Raw genomic sequence first — 15711 nt, forward strand, 5'->3', positions numbered from 1 at the left:
GCTAATTTTTGTATTTTTAGTAGAGAAAGCGTTTCACCATCTTAGCCAGGCTGGTCTCGAACTCCTGACCTTGTGATCTGCTTGCCTGGGCCTCCCAAAGTGCTGAGATTACAGGCATGAACCACCATGCCCAGCCGGTAAAAAAAAATTTACTGACAACAGTATAGGTTTGAAAAAGGAAAGTTTCTTGGAAAGGAAAAACACTGCAGAAGAGTGCAGCGGGGCTCCCCAGCAAGACAACTGAGGGCCATAGTGGATTTTCCTTAGACACATTTATGGACCTTCAGGCAGGAGCTTGGGGTTGTAAAATGAATTTTGGTATGGCATTCCAGAGATGCCTAGAAATTTTAGTTACTTATAAAAGTTGAGGCCAGGTGCAGTGGCTCACACCTGTAATCCCAGCACTTTGGGAGCCCAAAGCAGGTAAATCACTTGAGGTCAGGAGTTTGAGACCAGCCTGGGCAACAAGGTGAAACCCTGACTCTACTAAAAAAATACAAAAATTTGCTGAGTGACATGTCTGTAATCCCAGCTACTCAGCAGGCTGAGGCAGGAGATTTGCTTGAACCTTGGAGGTGGAGGCTGCAGTGAGCCAAGATCGCATCACTGCACTCCAGCCTCGGTGACAGAGTGAGACTCTATCTCAAAAAGAAAAAAAAAAGTTGAAAGAAGTCTGGAACTATGCCCACTTCAGATACTAGGGAAGTTTAATTACTTCTAATTTCCCAAGATAAGGAGTTTTGCCTCTGGATGGCCTGTTGGATGGTCACCAGGTGGTCTTTGCTCCCTTCTAGATTCCTCAGATAAGGGCCAGGCACAGTGGCTCATGTCTATAATTCCAGCACTGTGGGAGGCCAAGGCAGGTGAATCACTTGAGGTCAGGAGTTCGAGACCAGCCTGGGCAACATTGTGAAATCCCGTCTACACCAAAAAATACAAAAATTAGCCAGGCATGGTGGTGTGCGCCTGTAGTGCCAGCTACTTGGGAAGCTGAGGCAGGAGAATTGCTTGACCCAGGAGGCAGAGGTTGCAGTAAGCCAAGATCACACTCCAGCCTGGGTGACAGAGTGAAACTCTGTCTCCAAAATAAATAAATAAAAATAAAAATAAATAAATATTACAAGGATGAAGTAAGCCATTTTTATTTAGAGAGAATATAAGTTGTCAGGTACGTTGCGCAAGTAAAGAGACCATCAGGCAGGCTTTGTGTGGGCAATGAGGCCATTTTATTTCGTGCTTCGGTGCAAGTGGGCCAAGTTCAATAAAGGAGTTAGGTAGGGGCTGGACACGGTGGCTCAAGCCTGTAATCCCAGCACTTTGGGAGGCTGAGGTGGGTGGATGACGAGGTCAAGAGATCGAGACCATCCTGGTCAACATGGTGAAACCCCGTCTCTACTAAAAATACAAAAAATCAGCTGGGCATGGTGGCGCATGCCTGTAATCCCAGCTACTCAGGAGGCTGAGGCAGGAGAATTGCCTGAACCCAGGAGGCGGAGGTTGCGGTGAGCCAAGTTCGCGCCATTGAACCCCAGCCTGGGGAAAAAAGAGTAAAACCCCGTCTAAAAAAAAAAAAAAAAAAAGGAGTTAGGTAAAGGGGGTAGGAAAGGGGACTAGTTATACAGGTTGGGGCAAATGGTCAGTTAAAGATGGTAATCTATTTTAGGGACAGGGAGGGTGTCACAGGATGCATGGTCACAAAGGTAGGGGTTATCCATTACAAACAGGCAGATCATAAGGGTGGAGGTTATTGGTTGCAAGAAGAGGGGAGGGTGCAGCAAATTACATAGTTACGGGGGAGGGGTCTTGAGAAACCCAATGTCCAGGGGGAAATTATGCAAGGCTGAGAAGGAACAATGGTTGCAGGTTGCAGGGGGAGAGCAATTAGTTGAGGCAGGAACAAGTTGTTTCATTTCTCTTTGTGGCCATTTGCTTACTTCAGATTTTCTGGCCCCTGGGGACCATCCAGAGGTGTACATGTGGGTTGCCAAGACTGTAATGGCCAGACTTGGACTTGGAGGACTGACATAGTGTGTGCATGGAAAATCTTGTGAGATGCACATGAATATTACTAGAAATAATAAATTTAGTTACCAATGTATGTCCACTTTTACTGGAATTCCTCAGAGAGGTCCTGAGACTCCAGGACCAGAGGGCCTGGATAAAAGGCAGGCATGTTTCCCTGGCAGCAGGACCAACTACCCAATTTGTGGGGCCCCTTGTTAAAAAATTGCTAAGAATCTCAAGACGGCAACAACAGAATATTAAACCAAGTGCAGGGTCCTTCTGACTGCACAGATCGCACACCCATGAAGCTGGCTGAACCCAGGACTAGGACAGCCACAACACTGAGCCTCTCTACAAGCACTGGAAACATATGATGATGAAGACTCTTGGGAAGCTGAGAGTTCTGAGAAGTTAAGTAACTTTCTCAGGGTCACTTAGCCTGTAAGCACTAGAGTCTGGATTCATACTCTGCTTCTGAATTGGAAAGCTTGTGTTCTGTTTCCAGGGCTAAGGACAAGCAATCATTCACATCTAACAAAGACCACTGTTAGGAAACAATGCCTGCTTAGTCTGGAAGGAAAGGACGGAAATCTTCCCAGATAAGCCTTTTTTTATTTTTTTTTTTGAGACAGAGTTTCGCTCTTGTTACCCAGGCTAGAGTTCAATGGCGCGATCTCGGCTCACAGCAACCTCCGCCTCCTGGGTTCAGGCAATTCTCCTGCCTCAGCCTCCTGAGTAGCTGGGATTACAGGCATGCGCCACCATGCCCAGCTGATTTTTTGTATTTTTAGTAGAGACGGGGTTTCACCATGTTGACCAGGATGGTCTCGATCTCTTGACCTCGTGATCCACCTGCCTCGGCCTCCCAAAGTGCTGGGATTACAGGCGTGAGCCACCGCGCCCGGCCTCCCAGATAAGCCTTGACTGCTAGGAACTCCTGTCTAGGAATTTTTCTCTGATTGTACCTGAAGGCCAACCAGTTGTCAGGCTGTCTTATCTGGCCTGCCCACTGGTACCAGAATGACCTCTAACACAGCCCATTCATTGCACAAGGCCCAGGTGTCAGTCAGCCTTTGTGTTCAATGAAGGAGACTGAACTTTAATCTAAAAGGCTGCAGTGCAGAGTGATGGGGCCATCAGCTTGTTTTTTTCTTTTTTTTTTTTTTTTCTCAGATGGAGTCTTACTCTTGCCCATGCTAGAATGCAGTGGTGCAATCACTGCATCCTCAACCTCCCTGGGCTCAGGGGATCCTCCCAGATAAGCCTTGACTGCTCAGAACCAGGAGGAACTGCCTAGAGTCTCACAGCCAAGGCCCCGGTCTCTAAAACTACAGCACTGTTTCCAAAGGCTTAAAGACCTTCCCAAACAATCCAACATCCACAGCTTTAGTGGCCCCTCAACAGTGACTTGCCTAGTCATAGCTGAACCGCTTCCTGGTGCTCTGTTATACTTTCCCCAACCCCTCCTTCCAAGAAAAATAGCTTTAAGGTATTTTATTTTTTTTATTGAGACGAAGTTTCACTGTCGCCGAGGCTAGAGTGCAGTGGTGAGATCTTGGCTCACTGCAACCTCCACCTCCTGGGTTCAAGCAATTCTCCCACCTCAGCCTCCTGAGTAGCTGGGATTATAAGTGCATGCCACCATGCCTGGCTAATTTTTTTTTTTTTTTTAGTAGAGATGGGGTTTCATCAGGTTGGCCAGGCCAATCTCGAACTCCTGACCTCAAGTGATCTGCCCACCTGGGGCTCCCACCTTTTTTTTTTTTTTTTTTAAAGATGGGGTTTCACCATGTTGGTCAGGCTGGTCTTGAACTCCCGACCTCAGGTGATCCGCCCACCTTGGCCTCCAAATTGCGTGGATTACAGGCGTGAGCCACCACGCCCGGCCCCGGGCTCCCACCTTTAAGGTGTTTTAGAGCCCTTACATAGGAAACAACTCCGCTTTACCCTGCCTCCAACACAGCTGACCCTCCCTCCCATGAAGCAACCCTGCAAGCCCAGGCTGGGCACAGTGGCTCACGCCTGTAAGTCCCAGCACTTTTGGAGGCCAGGGCAGAAGAACTGCTTGAGCCCAGGAGTCTGAGACCAGCTTGGGCAACAAAGCAAGACTGTTTCTACAAAAAATTAGCCAGGCATGGTGGTGTGCAACTGTAGTCCCAGCTACTTGAGAGGCTGAGGTAGGAGGATTGCTAACACCAAGGAGATTGAGGCTAACGTGAGCTGTAATTACCACTGTCCTCCAGCCTGGATGACAGTGTAAGACTTTGTCTCTAAAAAAAAAAAAAATTAAATTAAAATTAAAAGCACCACTTCTTTTTCTCTTTCTTTTCTTTCATTTTTCTTTTTTCTTTCTTTTTTTTTTTTTTTCAGACGGAGTTTTGCTCGTTACCCAGGCTGGAGTGCAATGACGCGATCTCGGCTCACCGCAACCTCTGCCTCCTGGGTTCAAACAATTCTCCTGCCTCAGCCTCCTGAGTAGCTGGGATTACAGGCATGCGCCACCATGCCCAGCTAATTTTTTGTATTTTCAGTAGAGACGGGGTTTCACCATGCTGACCAGGATGGTCTCGATCTCTTGACCTAGTGATCCACCCGCCTCAGCCTCCCAAAGTGCTGGGATTACAGGTGTGAGCCACCGCGCCCGGCTTTTTTTTTTTTTTTTAAGAGATGGGGTTTCACCATGTTGGCCAGGCTGGTCTTGAACTCCTGACCTCAGGTGATCCACCCACTCAGCCTCCCAAACTGCTGGGATTACAAGTGTGAGCCCCCACGCCCGGCAAAAATACCACTTCTTTTTATTTTTATTTTGAGTAAAGATGGGGTTTCACCCTGTTGGCCAGTCTGGTCTTGAACTCCTGACCTTGTAATCCGCCCGTTTTGGCCTCTCAAAGTGCTGGGATTACAGGCTAGAGTCACCTCGCCTGGCCAAAAGTACCACTTTTTACTTCTCCCAGCAGCTACAGCATTGGCCCACAGAAGGCACTCAGGAAATGTCTTGAATAATGTCTGAGGAAGGAATAAATGCATGGATGGGTGAAGACAGCTGACTATAACCAAGGAAAACCCATAAAATTTTCAGTAGTTACAACCTCCTCCACATTAAAGAGGACAATTCCACCTGGGGATGCCTTTGCTTTGATGATGTGGTGGGAAATCATTTGGAAGCAGGAACACAAAGTCTCATTTTAAAAGGAATAATCCAGGGAGGACAGGTGTGGTGGTTCACATCTGTACTCCCAGCACTTTGGGAGACAGAGGCAGGCAGATAGCTTGAGCTCAAAAGTTTGAGACCAGCCTGGGCAACATGGCAAAACCACGCCTCTACAAAAAATTAGCCGGGCATGGTTGTGCATGCCTGTGGTCCCAGCTACTTTGGAGACTGAGGTGGGAGGATCACTTGAGCCTGGGAGGTGGAGGTTGCAGTGACCCGAGATTGCACAACTGCACTCCAACCTGGGTGGCAGAATGAGACCCTGTCGAGAGAAAGAGAGAGTGAGAGAGAGAGAGAGAGTGAGAGAGAGAGAGAGAGATCGATCCAGTGAGAGAGCTGGAAGTGGGGGCCGGGGGAGGGGAAAAGTTCATGACAAGAGCACAGCATAGTTTAGAGAACTGTGGAGAGATGTAGCAACTGCCAAAGGGAGCAGGTAGGGAGTGTGAAAAGAAAAGGAAATTTCAGGACATGCTAAATTTATAATGCGAAGAAGAAAAGTTAAGTCCTGGAAACTGAGCAGGCACAGCCTTTTCTTTTTTTATTCTCTGATGCATGACTGTTGCTTCCTGACCTTTGTGTTGAAATGTTATACATTAACCAGACTCCCTATTCTTCATTCAAACTTAGACCAGATGACGGGGGAGATAGAGACCTTTGTGATTGTTGTCTCTTTACAATAGAATGTTAAGCAAAATCCTTCAAGTATAATTAATAGTAGCCAGTCAAATCTTGTATTAATGTTAGCCTTTTTTTTGGAAAATGTTGTAATTTCAGCACCCTTATTTTTGCCTATATAAACAATCTTCAGCTTTCCCCACATTGGGGAGCACTAATTGCCGCTGCTGGGTGTCTGTGTTTACCTGGATGGCCGCTCTCACATTTTATGCTTGAATAAATTCTTTTAACTGGATCGCAAACCTTTTGATGATTTTTAGGTTGATGTTAGAAACGTGTTTTTGGGCCAAGTGCAGTGGCTCATGCCAGCAATCCCAGTACTTTGGGAGGCTGAGGCAGGTGGGATCATTTGAGGTCAGGAGTTTGAGACCAGCCTGACCAACATGGTGAAACCCCGTCTCTACTAAAAATACAAAAATTAGCTGGGCATGGGCCGGCCACAGTGGCTCACCCCTGTAATCCCAGCACTTTGGGAAGCAGAGGAGGGTGGATCACCTGAGGTCAGGAGTTTGAGACCAGCCTGGCCAACATGGTGAAACCCCATCTCTACTAAAAATACAAAAATTAGCCAGGCATGGTGGCATGTGCTTGTAATCCCAGCTACTAGGGGGGCTGAGGCAGGAGGATCCCTTGAATATGGGAGGTGGAGGTTGCAGTGAGCCAAGTACATGCCACTGCACTCCAGCCTGGGCAACAGAGAAAGACTCTGTCTCAAAAAAAAAAAAAAAAAATTAGCTGGGCATGGTGGCAGGCACTTTTAGTCCCAGCTACTCGGGAGGCTGAGGCATGAGAATCGCTTGAACTTGGGAGGTGGAGGTTGCAGTGAGCTGAGATTGTGCCACTGCACTCCAGCCTGGGTGACAGAGCAAGACTCCACCTCAAAAAAAAAAAAAAAAAAAAGAAAAGAAAAGAAAGAAAGAAGTGTGTTTTCTTTTATTGCTTTTTTTTTTTTTTTTTTTTTTAGACAGGGGCCCAGGCTGGAGTGCAGTGGCACAATCAAGGTTCACTGCAGCCCCTACCTTCCAGGCTCAGGTGATCCTCCCACCTCAGCCTCCCGAGTAGATGGGACTACAGGAGCATGACACCATGCCCAGCTGATTTTTTTTTTTTTGTAGAGATAAGAGTTTTGCCATGTTGCCAGGCTGGTCTTGGACACCTAGGCTCAAGCGATCCACCCACCTTGGCCTCCCCAAGTGTTGGGATTACAGGCGTGAAACACTGCGCCCTGCCAAGAAACATGTTTTAATAAAATTGTTAGAAAATCAAGTGTGTGATTTGTGACGCAACTCTCCCCTCTATTTCCCTAAGAAAACATCAGTAAAAAACAGTGAACTGTTCTGTGTTTTTGGAGCCTGAGCAGGACTCGTCTAATGAATGTGGGAAGGCATCAAGCCAGCTCAGGGTGGGCCCAGGAAGAGAGCAGGGACAGTGAGGAAGGACCAGAGTCATTTGCGTTTACATGCAACTTATGTGCTTGAGGATCACGGAACAAAACTGTTGCTAAGCCAGAGCTGTATTTGGTGGCCCATGGTGAGAGAGGGAAGAACACTAGTAAGTTGTGGAATTAAAGCCATGAAGAGAAGCGGGAATGACTTAATTTGGCTCCAGAAGCGGTGAGTCGTGGGGAAGTAGTGACTCTCAGTTCGTTTGCTCAGCCCAGTGCCTGACACCTAAAAGGAACTCAGAGTGCATCTGTTGACTAATAGTACAGAATAAAGGAAGGGAGGGGGCGGGCGCGGTGGCTCAACTCTATAATCTCAGCACTTTGGGAGGCTGAGGTGGGTGGATCGCTTGAGGTTTGCCGTTCGAGATCAGCCTGGCCAACAAGGCGAAAGCCCGTCTCTACTAAAATACACAAAAATTAGCCGGTCGTAGTGCGCATGCCTGTAATCTCAGTTACTCGGGAGATTGAGGCATGAGAATCGCTTGAACCCAGGAGGCGGAGGTTGCAGTAAGCCGAGACCGCGCCACTGCACTCCAGCCTGGGCGAGTGTGAGATCCCGTCTAAAAAAAAAAAAACAAACTGCAATCGGTGAGGCGGGGATCATTATGCCTAACGGAGAGATGAAGAAAGTGAGGCCTGAAGGTGACTCCTTCCAGGCGGCCAGCGAAGAGCCAATATCCTAAATTCTCCTTTCCCAGATACCTGCTTCAGCAAGAGCTCGCACCCGCCAGCCCCACTCCACCCACCCACACTTCCGGCTTCCGCTGCGCGTACCCGCGAGTACTTCCGGCCTCCAGCGCCGGGCGCTGCGGCCCGGAGGTGTTGGGTGGTAAGTCTGTTCCGCGTGGGCTCACATGGCCTTCAGAATTAATCCCGGGGCCGGGCGACGACGGCTCCCGGTGGCAGCAGGCCCTTCTTTCCCGCATCACCAGGCATTACGGGACAGCCATTTCCCTCGCGACGGCCCGACCTAGGGATGACGTCACTTCCGTCCCCTGCTGGCTGGGGCAAACCGGGAATGGAGCCAGCCTCCTTTGATGGCAGGGTGGAGTCAAAGCTGGTAGTATTCTTATTTCCTTGTTTTGCTCTGGAACCTCCTGGAGTTTTGGAGAGACCATGTTTTGGATAGAATTGGAGGACTTTGCAAATAAAAATGCATAGCGGCCAGTTAAATTTTTTTTTAATTTTGAGACAGAGTTACCCAGGCTGGAGTGCAGTGGCGCGATCTCGGCTCATTGCAACTTCCGCCTCTCCGGTTCAAACAATTCTCGTTTCTAGTGCTTGAGCCTTCCGAGTCGTTGGGATTACAGGCTCCCACCACCACACCTGGCTAATTTTTGTGTTTTCAGTAGAGACGGGGTTTCACCGTGTTAGGCTGGTCTCAGACTCTAAATTTGAATTAAGATAAACGACGAACAATTGTCATTAAGTCCTAAACATTGTGTGTGACGTGTTTTTTTAAAAATTACTTGTTGGCTGGGCACGGTGGCTCACGCCTGTAATCCCAGCACTTTGGGAGGCTGAGGCGTGTGGATCACGAGGTCAGGAGTTCAAGACCAACCTGACCAAGATGGTGAAACACCATATCTTAAAAAAAAAAACTTTTTTAAAGTCTTTAAAAAAAATTTTTTTTTAATTGTTTACTGGGAGGCAGAGGTTGCAGTGAGCCGTGATCTCACCACCATGTTCCAGCCTGGTCAACAGAGGGAGACTCCATCTCAAAAAAAAAATTACTTGTTTATCTGAAATTCAGATTTAACCGGACGTCCTGTATTTTCTCTGGCAGCCTTAGCACTGAGCGTCACCCTGTCCTGTGCTCATATCCAGTGGCAAGGCTGGGATCTTCCAGGCTCTTGTCCATATGGGAAATAGATACAAAGCTATAAGCACCGTCTGTTTTAGTTGCTAGGATGCTTTTAGCTCCAAGCCTAATGGGCAAGCCCCATGCGTCCCCCTGGCAAAAACTGGACCCATTTTCAGAATCTCCATGACCATGCCCTCTGTGTTCCCTTTCACAACAGAAGTCCGGCACAGCTGCCGTCTCCTATAGGAGAGCTGAGAACTAGGCAGGCAGAATGGCCAGAGTCTAGAAGTAACCACCTTCTTTGGGTGTGGGGTAAACGGGTGTTTGAGATCGTCTCTGTTACAGTGGACAGTATCAGAGAACCTGAGAGTGTCAAGGGAAGAGTTTAGTGTTATCTCACCTCATGTCTCATTTTGCGGATGAGGCCCAATGAGAGAAATGGAGGTGTCCCAGCCACTCAGAAAACCTGTAGTAGAGCTGAAACCTCAATTCCCAGCCTCCTTACCCTGCTCAATCCTTCCTTGCTGATGAAGTCAGCTTGCAGCATTTATGGTAGGCATTTATTAAAGTAGGTGCAATAGTACATCTGTGGTACAGATGAGCTCTTTGGGTCTTTGTTGTCCCTACACCTCTCTACAGGTTCCTGACCTTCAGCCCAAGGCTTCTTTAGCTTTTACTCTGCCCAGTGAGGAAAATGGCTTTTTGGGCTTAGCTTTGGGAGCCTGGCCTTTGCCTACTTCAGCCCCTGGGCTCTCACCACTGTGAGTGGTGTGACATAGGACTTGTTTTTGTTGTCTTGGAACCAGAAGGGGTGTTCTTGGCAGGGTTGGGTCTGGCCAGCTATGTGGGTAGAAGGGCATCCTTTTCTGTCCTGCAATTGGGCTTCATGGCACATGGCCTCACATGGTGCCTGGGGACTTTCCTAAGGTTCCACCATGAGCCAGACTTTGTTCCAATTCCTGATTTAAACCTAAACTTCTTGCTAAACTGGTCCTGAATACTGGGATTCCTCAGATTTCATGCCCTGAAGATGTGCTGTGGGCTTGATCTGATAAACCTTTAGCCTCCTGTAGCTCCTGACTTCCCAGGCTCCTAATCCCAGTCTCATAAGATAATGAAATAGAATAGGCTGGAGGTCAATGGGCTGAGGGTCAGTTGGTGGGACAATCAACAGCCTCCTGGCAGCAGAGGTGGTAAAGAGGCAAGGAAGGAGTGCCAGAAAGGGGCGTTGCCCCTGGGTAAGAGCTCAGAAATGCAGGGGGTGGAAAAGGGGTGGGATGGGATCCCACTGGTAGAAATTACTCCGTCTGTCAATGATTAACTCCCAGCCAAAGGGATGGCCTAGGAGGAGGGCCCAGCTAAGAGGAACTTTGGACTTGAGGCAGGGTATCCAGATAGCCGGCGTGTGGTCTGCAGAAGAGAAGGACATGGCTGAGTGGCAGGGCTGGTCTCCAAGGACTGGAGTGAGATCCTGCAGCTGTGGGCTTCAAGAAGTCTCCTGGGGCTATCAGATGGCTACTTCTTGTAGCAGCAGCTGTGGGGTCCACTGGCCCTGAGCCCTGAGAGGGGTAGCTGTGGGGGACCTCCTGTCCTTTTCCTTGCAAGGGCCTCAGTTGTGCTTTTCCCCTCTAGGCAGCCATGGGTGCCAGGCAGTGCTGAGAGCAGTGGGGCATGGCCGCAGCCCTGCAGGTTCTGCCCCGCTTGGCCCGAGCCCCCTTGCATCCATTCTTCTGGGGGGGCCCAGTGGCCCGGCTGGCCAGCAGCATGGCCTTGGCAGAGCAGGCGCGACAGCTGTTTGAGAGTGCTGTGGGTGCAGTGCTGCCGGGCCCCATGCTGCATCGGACACTGTCCTTGGACCCTGGTGGCAGACAGCTGAAGGTGCGGGACCGGAACTTTCAGCTGAAGCAAAACCTCTACCTGGTGGGCTTTGGCAAGGCTGTGCTGGGCATGGCAGCTGCAGCTGAGGAACTACTGGGCCAGCATCTCGTGCAGGGTGTGATCAGCATTCCCAAGGGGATCCGTGCTGCCATGGAGCGTGCTGGCAAGCAGTAAGGAGCCATGGGGGGCTGCCTCCCACTGTCTTGTCTGGAGGGAAACCTGGGCCCAGACCCAGGCTGGATCGGGGCCTCCCCTCCCCACCCTCTTCCCTTTTCTTCTGGGTCTGGCCTGGCTCCAGGATGAGCCATGTCCCATGCCACCCGCCCCCCCCTCCCCTCCTCCCCCGCCATCTGTACAATTGAAAGATCAGGTGGGAGGAAAGGAGCCCACCCCCTCTCTTACGCTCTGACCTCTCCCTCCCCAGGGAGATGCTACTGAAGCCACATAGCCGTGTCCAGGTATTTGAGGGTGCAGAGGACAACCTCCCGGACCGTGATGCGCTGAGAGCTGCATTGGCCATCCGGCAGCTGGCTGAGGGACTCACAGCTGATGACCTGCTGCTCGTACTGATCTCAGGTGTGGTACCCAAGACAGTTGGTGGGAAGTGCACCAAATATCAGGTCTTTGAGAGATCAGGTCTGAGCCCCCAGGGTCACAGGGTAAAGTTAGGAGCAAGGGAGGCGGTGAGGACCCTGGATGGTGACTCCTGGGTTGCTTTGGGCCAGTCATCTGGCCTCCCTTGAGCTGTGGAGTCCTCCCCCGGAGCTGACTTTTCAGGTGACGGTGAGAGGGTGCATGGGGAGCACCTAATCCAGGACCTGACACATCCGTAGAGTCCTTGGAAAATGTCACTGCTGTTGCTGCTGTCTGTACTAATGTCACCTGGGGCTAGGCCCTCAGACCTCATGGAGTCCTCTCCTTGATCTTCCATTGTGTCCCCCTTGCCCTGCCTCCTGTTCCAGTCTCTTCAGGAATAGTTAGTTCTTCCAGTGTCTACTGAGACCTGGGGTACCCCAAGGCAGCGGACAACCTCAGGTGGCCAGGATGTGGTGACTGTGCACATATTGCATGTCCACACGGGGGCACCCTAACCCCACCTTTCCAGCCCCCCTTCCCTAATGTGGGCTTGTCACCACAGCTTGCCTGGTTCCCTGGATTGGGATAGCCCTCTGCCTCATCCCTCATTGTCTCTGCAGGTGGGGGGTCAGCCCTGCTGCCTGCCCCCATCCCACCTGTCACACTGGAGGAGAAACAGACACTCACCAAACTGCTGGCAGCCCGTGGAGCCACCATCCAGGAGTTGAACACCATTCGGAAGACCCTGTCCCAGCTCAAGGGTGGGGGGCTGGCTCAAGCCGCCTACCCTGCCCAGGTTCGAGTCACTTCTTCCCTGGGCAGCCCTGGGTTGGTAGAGCCAGGTCCACATGTGACAGGGACATGAAAGCCTAGAACAGCATACAAATTGGCAGGGCCATGGTGTAAAAGACCATGGGGCTGTCTGGGTGACATCATGGGAGGGGTGCCAGAGATGGTGAGGAGGTGCCTGCATAAGCAGGTGTTCTGCAAGCTCATGTGAGAGGGGTTAACCATGGGTAAAGAAGTGCACAGAGTTGGGAGGGTGTGTGGATACCCAAGGAGCAATTTATCCTTATGGGCTCTAGGGAGAGGAGGAAATAGGCCTGATCCTTGCCTGGTGGCCCTTCCCCAGGTGGTGAGCCTCATCCTGTCCGATGTGGTGGGGGACCCTGTGGAGGTGATCGCCAGTGGCCCCACTGTGGCCAGTTCCCACAGTGTGCAAGATTGCCTGCATATCCTCAACCGCTATGGCCTCCGTGCAGCCCTGCCACGTTCCGTGAAGACTGTGCTGTCTCGGGCTGACTCTGACCCCCATGGGCCACACACCTGTGGCCATGTCCTGAACGTGATCATTGGCTCTAATGTGCTGGCACTGGCTGAGGCCCAGCGGCAAGCCGAGGCACTGGGCTACCAGGCTGTGGTGCTTAGTGCAGCCATGCAGGGTGATGTGAAAAGTGTGGCCCGGTTCTACGGGCTGCTGGCCCATGTGGCTAGAACCCACCTCACCCCATCCATGGCTGGGGCTTCTGTAGAGGAAGATGCACAGCTCCATGAGCTGGCAGCTGAGCTTCAGATCCCAGACCTGCAGCTGGAGGAGGCTCTGGAGACCATGGCTCGGGGAAGGGGTCCAGTCTGCCTGCTGGCAGGTGGCGAGCCCACAGTGCAGCTGCAGGGCTCAGGCAAGGGTGGCCGGAACCAGGAACTGGCCCTGCGTGTTGGAGCAGAGTTCGGAAGGTGGCCACTGGGGCCTATAGATGTGCTATTTCTGAGTGGTGGCACCGATGGGCAGGATGGGCCCACAGAGGCTGCTGGGGCCTGGGTCACACCTGAGCTTGCCAGCGAGGCTGTAGCTGAGGGCCTGGACATGGCCACTTTCCTAGCCCACAATGACTCACATACTTTCTTCTGCCGTCTCCAGGGCGGGCTGCACCTGCTGCACACAGGGATGACAGGTACCAATGTCATGGACACCCATCTCTTGTTCCTGAGGCCTCGGTGATGGCATAGGTCACATTTTGGGAGTTCAGAGGAGGCCTCCAAGGGCAAGGTCAGATGGCAGACCAAGGTTGCTCCTCAGGGCCTCACTAGGCTTTAGGGCTCCTCCTTGGCGTTGGCTGCTTGGTTGGCTGTCACTTCTCACTCAGGGCCTCTGCTCTATGTCCATTCCCCTCCAGCCAGACTGGCAGATGGGGGCTCCCCTCTACTCCTACTCTCTGGATGGCAGCAGGTACCCCTGAGGATGAGTATAAGCCCCTCACCCAGTTCACTGTTCCCATGCTTCTCCCTAGGCAGCCTCTCTGTTAAGCCCCTCACCCTGTTTTTTTCTGTGAAGCGAAAGTGTCTGAAAATAAATAGGACTATGCCATGGGTTCTCAGTGTGCCTTCCCTCAGAGTGAGGCCTCATGGAGGAGCTGCTGGGAGGGGAGCATAGTATGGCTGCAGCCACAGTGCCAGGGCCTGGCAGAACTCTTAACACCCGTCTGCTGGGCTGGGTATATACAGGACTTGCCTCACATCGCAGAGCCTGTGCCTGTCTCTCTGGAGCATGTGAGGGTTGAGCCTGGCTCCTGACAGCTTTGATGTGTGTGCGCAGAGACCCTGGGGAGGACAGGCCTAAGGACTGCAGCCTGGGGTGACTGGCCACCCACCCAACCATGACTCCACAGTGGCACCATTACCATGACCTCTCCGGCCTCAGCCTGGTCTTGTTGGATGGATGTCCCTTCTGCCTTTGGACAGCCCTTGGCTACGGACTGCACTTCTGGTTGAGCTGAAGTTTGTCCCGCCGCCCAGTGCTGATTCCTTGTGACAGCCCTTGTCCTAGGCTGAACATCCCCAGTTCCTTCGGCCACTCCTCTGGGGACCAAGTCCAGACTCTGATGTCAGTCAGTCCTTTAGTGGGGGGTCTCAGCTCTGGGATGGGGTCCAGGTAGTGACGAGGTCCAGCAGCCCACACCCTTTCCCGTGACCACTGGCGGGTGAAGAGGCGAGTGGGAGTAGAGGAATGGCTGCCTTGGCCTGGCCAGCAGCCTGGGTTGAGAGAGGGAGGTGCCACTGTCCCCCCTTCCGGCTCCCTTGCTCAGTGTCAGAGCCCTCCGCTGGCTTTCCCCGCCGTGCGCCACGGCTCCAATCCCTATATGAATGAGCAGTAGAATCACATAGGAATAAAAAGCCATAGAGAACAGCGAGGCCTGGGGCTGCTCTTGCAGGCCCTTCTTCCACCCCAGCCCTCCCGTCGTCCCTCAACTCTTTCCCCTGGGAAGAGTTTCCCTTCCCCACCTGGGCTCTGGACAGCCTAGCTTGCAGATGGTTCATGATCTGGGGACCTGGCTCACACAGGGCAGGCTGGGGATTGGGATGGAGGTGAACATGGTAAGCGGGCTCTGGGGAGCAGGGAGGTTTAGGGAAAAGGGGAGTTTGCACCCAACTGGGATGCACGGGCACCGCTTCCTTTCCTTCTGTGCTGGCGTGGAGCTCCTGCTGACCAGGGTCACAGTCTCGGGTTACGTGGAGCTCCTGCTGACCAGGGTCACAGTCTCGGGTTACAGTGATCCTCGCATGATCCTGTGACCTGGTGCTCCTCTGGCAGCCTCTGCGCGTAGCCTGTTCGTGCCTCGGGCCTTGCTTTTGGGAGCATGAGTATTGGCACTAGGTACAAAGTTCCAGGCGAAAGCAGGATAGGAGAGCTGGGGGCAGGGGCTGAGGGCCTGGCGGCCATATCCCCTGTGTGTGTGTGTGTGTGTGTGTGTGTGTGTGTGTGTGTGTGTGTGGTGTGTGGCATGTGTCTGTGGTGTGTGTCTGTGTGGTGTGTGTGGCGTGTGTGGCGTGTGTGTGTGGTGTGTGTGTGGCATGTGTGTGTGGTATGTGTGTGTGTTGTGTATGTGGTGTGTGTGTTGTGTGTGGTGTGTGTGTATGTGGTGTGTGTGTTGTGTGTGTATGTAGTGTGTATGTGGTGTGTGTGTGGTGTGTGTGTGGCATGTGTGTGGCGTGTGTGTGGTTGTGTATGTGGTGTGTGTGTATGGTATATGGTGTGTGTGTGTGGTGTGTGTGTATGTGGTATGTGTGCTCACATACCCACCACACACACACACACACACACACACCCCCCCACCCCACACA

The 15711-nt window shown here is 51.8% G+C and overlaps 1 protein-coding gene across 4 annotated transcripts; it reads left to right on the top strand.

Annotated features, from left to right (window-relative positions):
• The first annotated feature begins 8118 nt into the window (after positions 1-8118).
• On the top strand, positions 8119-13961 carry GLYCTK (glycerate kinase). Of its 4 annotated transcripts, XM_032290089.1 has the most exons (6): positions 8147-8163; positions 8267-8394; positions 10771-11186; positions 11441-11592; positions 12213-12388; positions 12725-13961. In XM_032290089.1, the coding sequence occupies exons 3-6, from the start codon at positions 10810-10812 to the stop codon at positions 13589-13591; spliced, it is 1572 nt and encodes a 523-aa protein (XP_032145980.1). In that variant the 5' UTR covers positions 8147-8163; positions 8267-8394; positions 10771-10809; the 3' UTR covers positions 13592-13961. The 4 variants fall into 4 exon arrangements, with proteins under 4 accessions (XP_032145981.1, XP_032145980.1, XP_032145979.1 ...); XM_032290090.1 differs by lacking the exon at positions 8267-8394 and having other exon boundaries at positions 8119-8163; XM_032290088.1 differs by lacking the exons at positions 8147-8163; positions 8267-8394 and adding an exon at positions 9026-9690.
• The last annotated feature ends 1750 nt before the right edge of the window (positions 13962-15711 follow it).

This window comes from Sapajus apella, unplaced genomic scaffold (assembly GCF_009761245.1).
Source record: "Sapajus apella isolate SASKATOON/1434 unplaced genomic scaffold, GSC_monkey_1.0 scaffold23, whole genome shotgun sequence".
Classification (NCBI taxonomy): domain Eukaryota; kingdom Metazoa; phylum Chordata; class Mammalia; order Primates; family Cebidae; genus Sapajus; species Sapajus apella.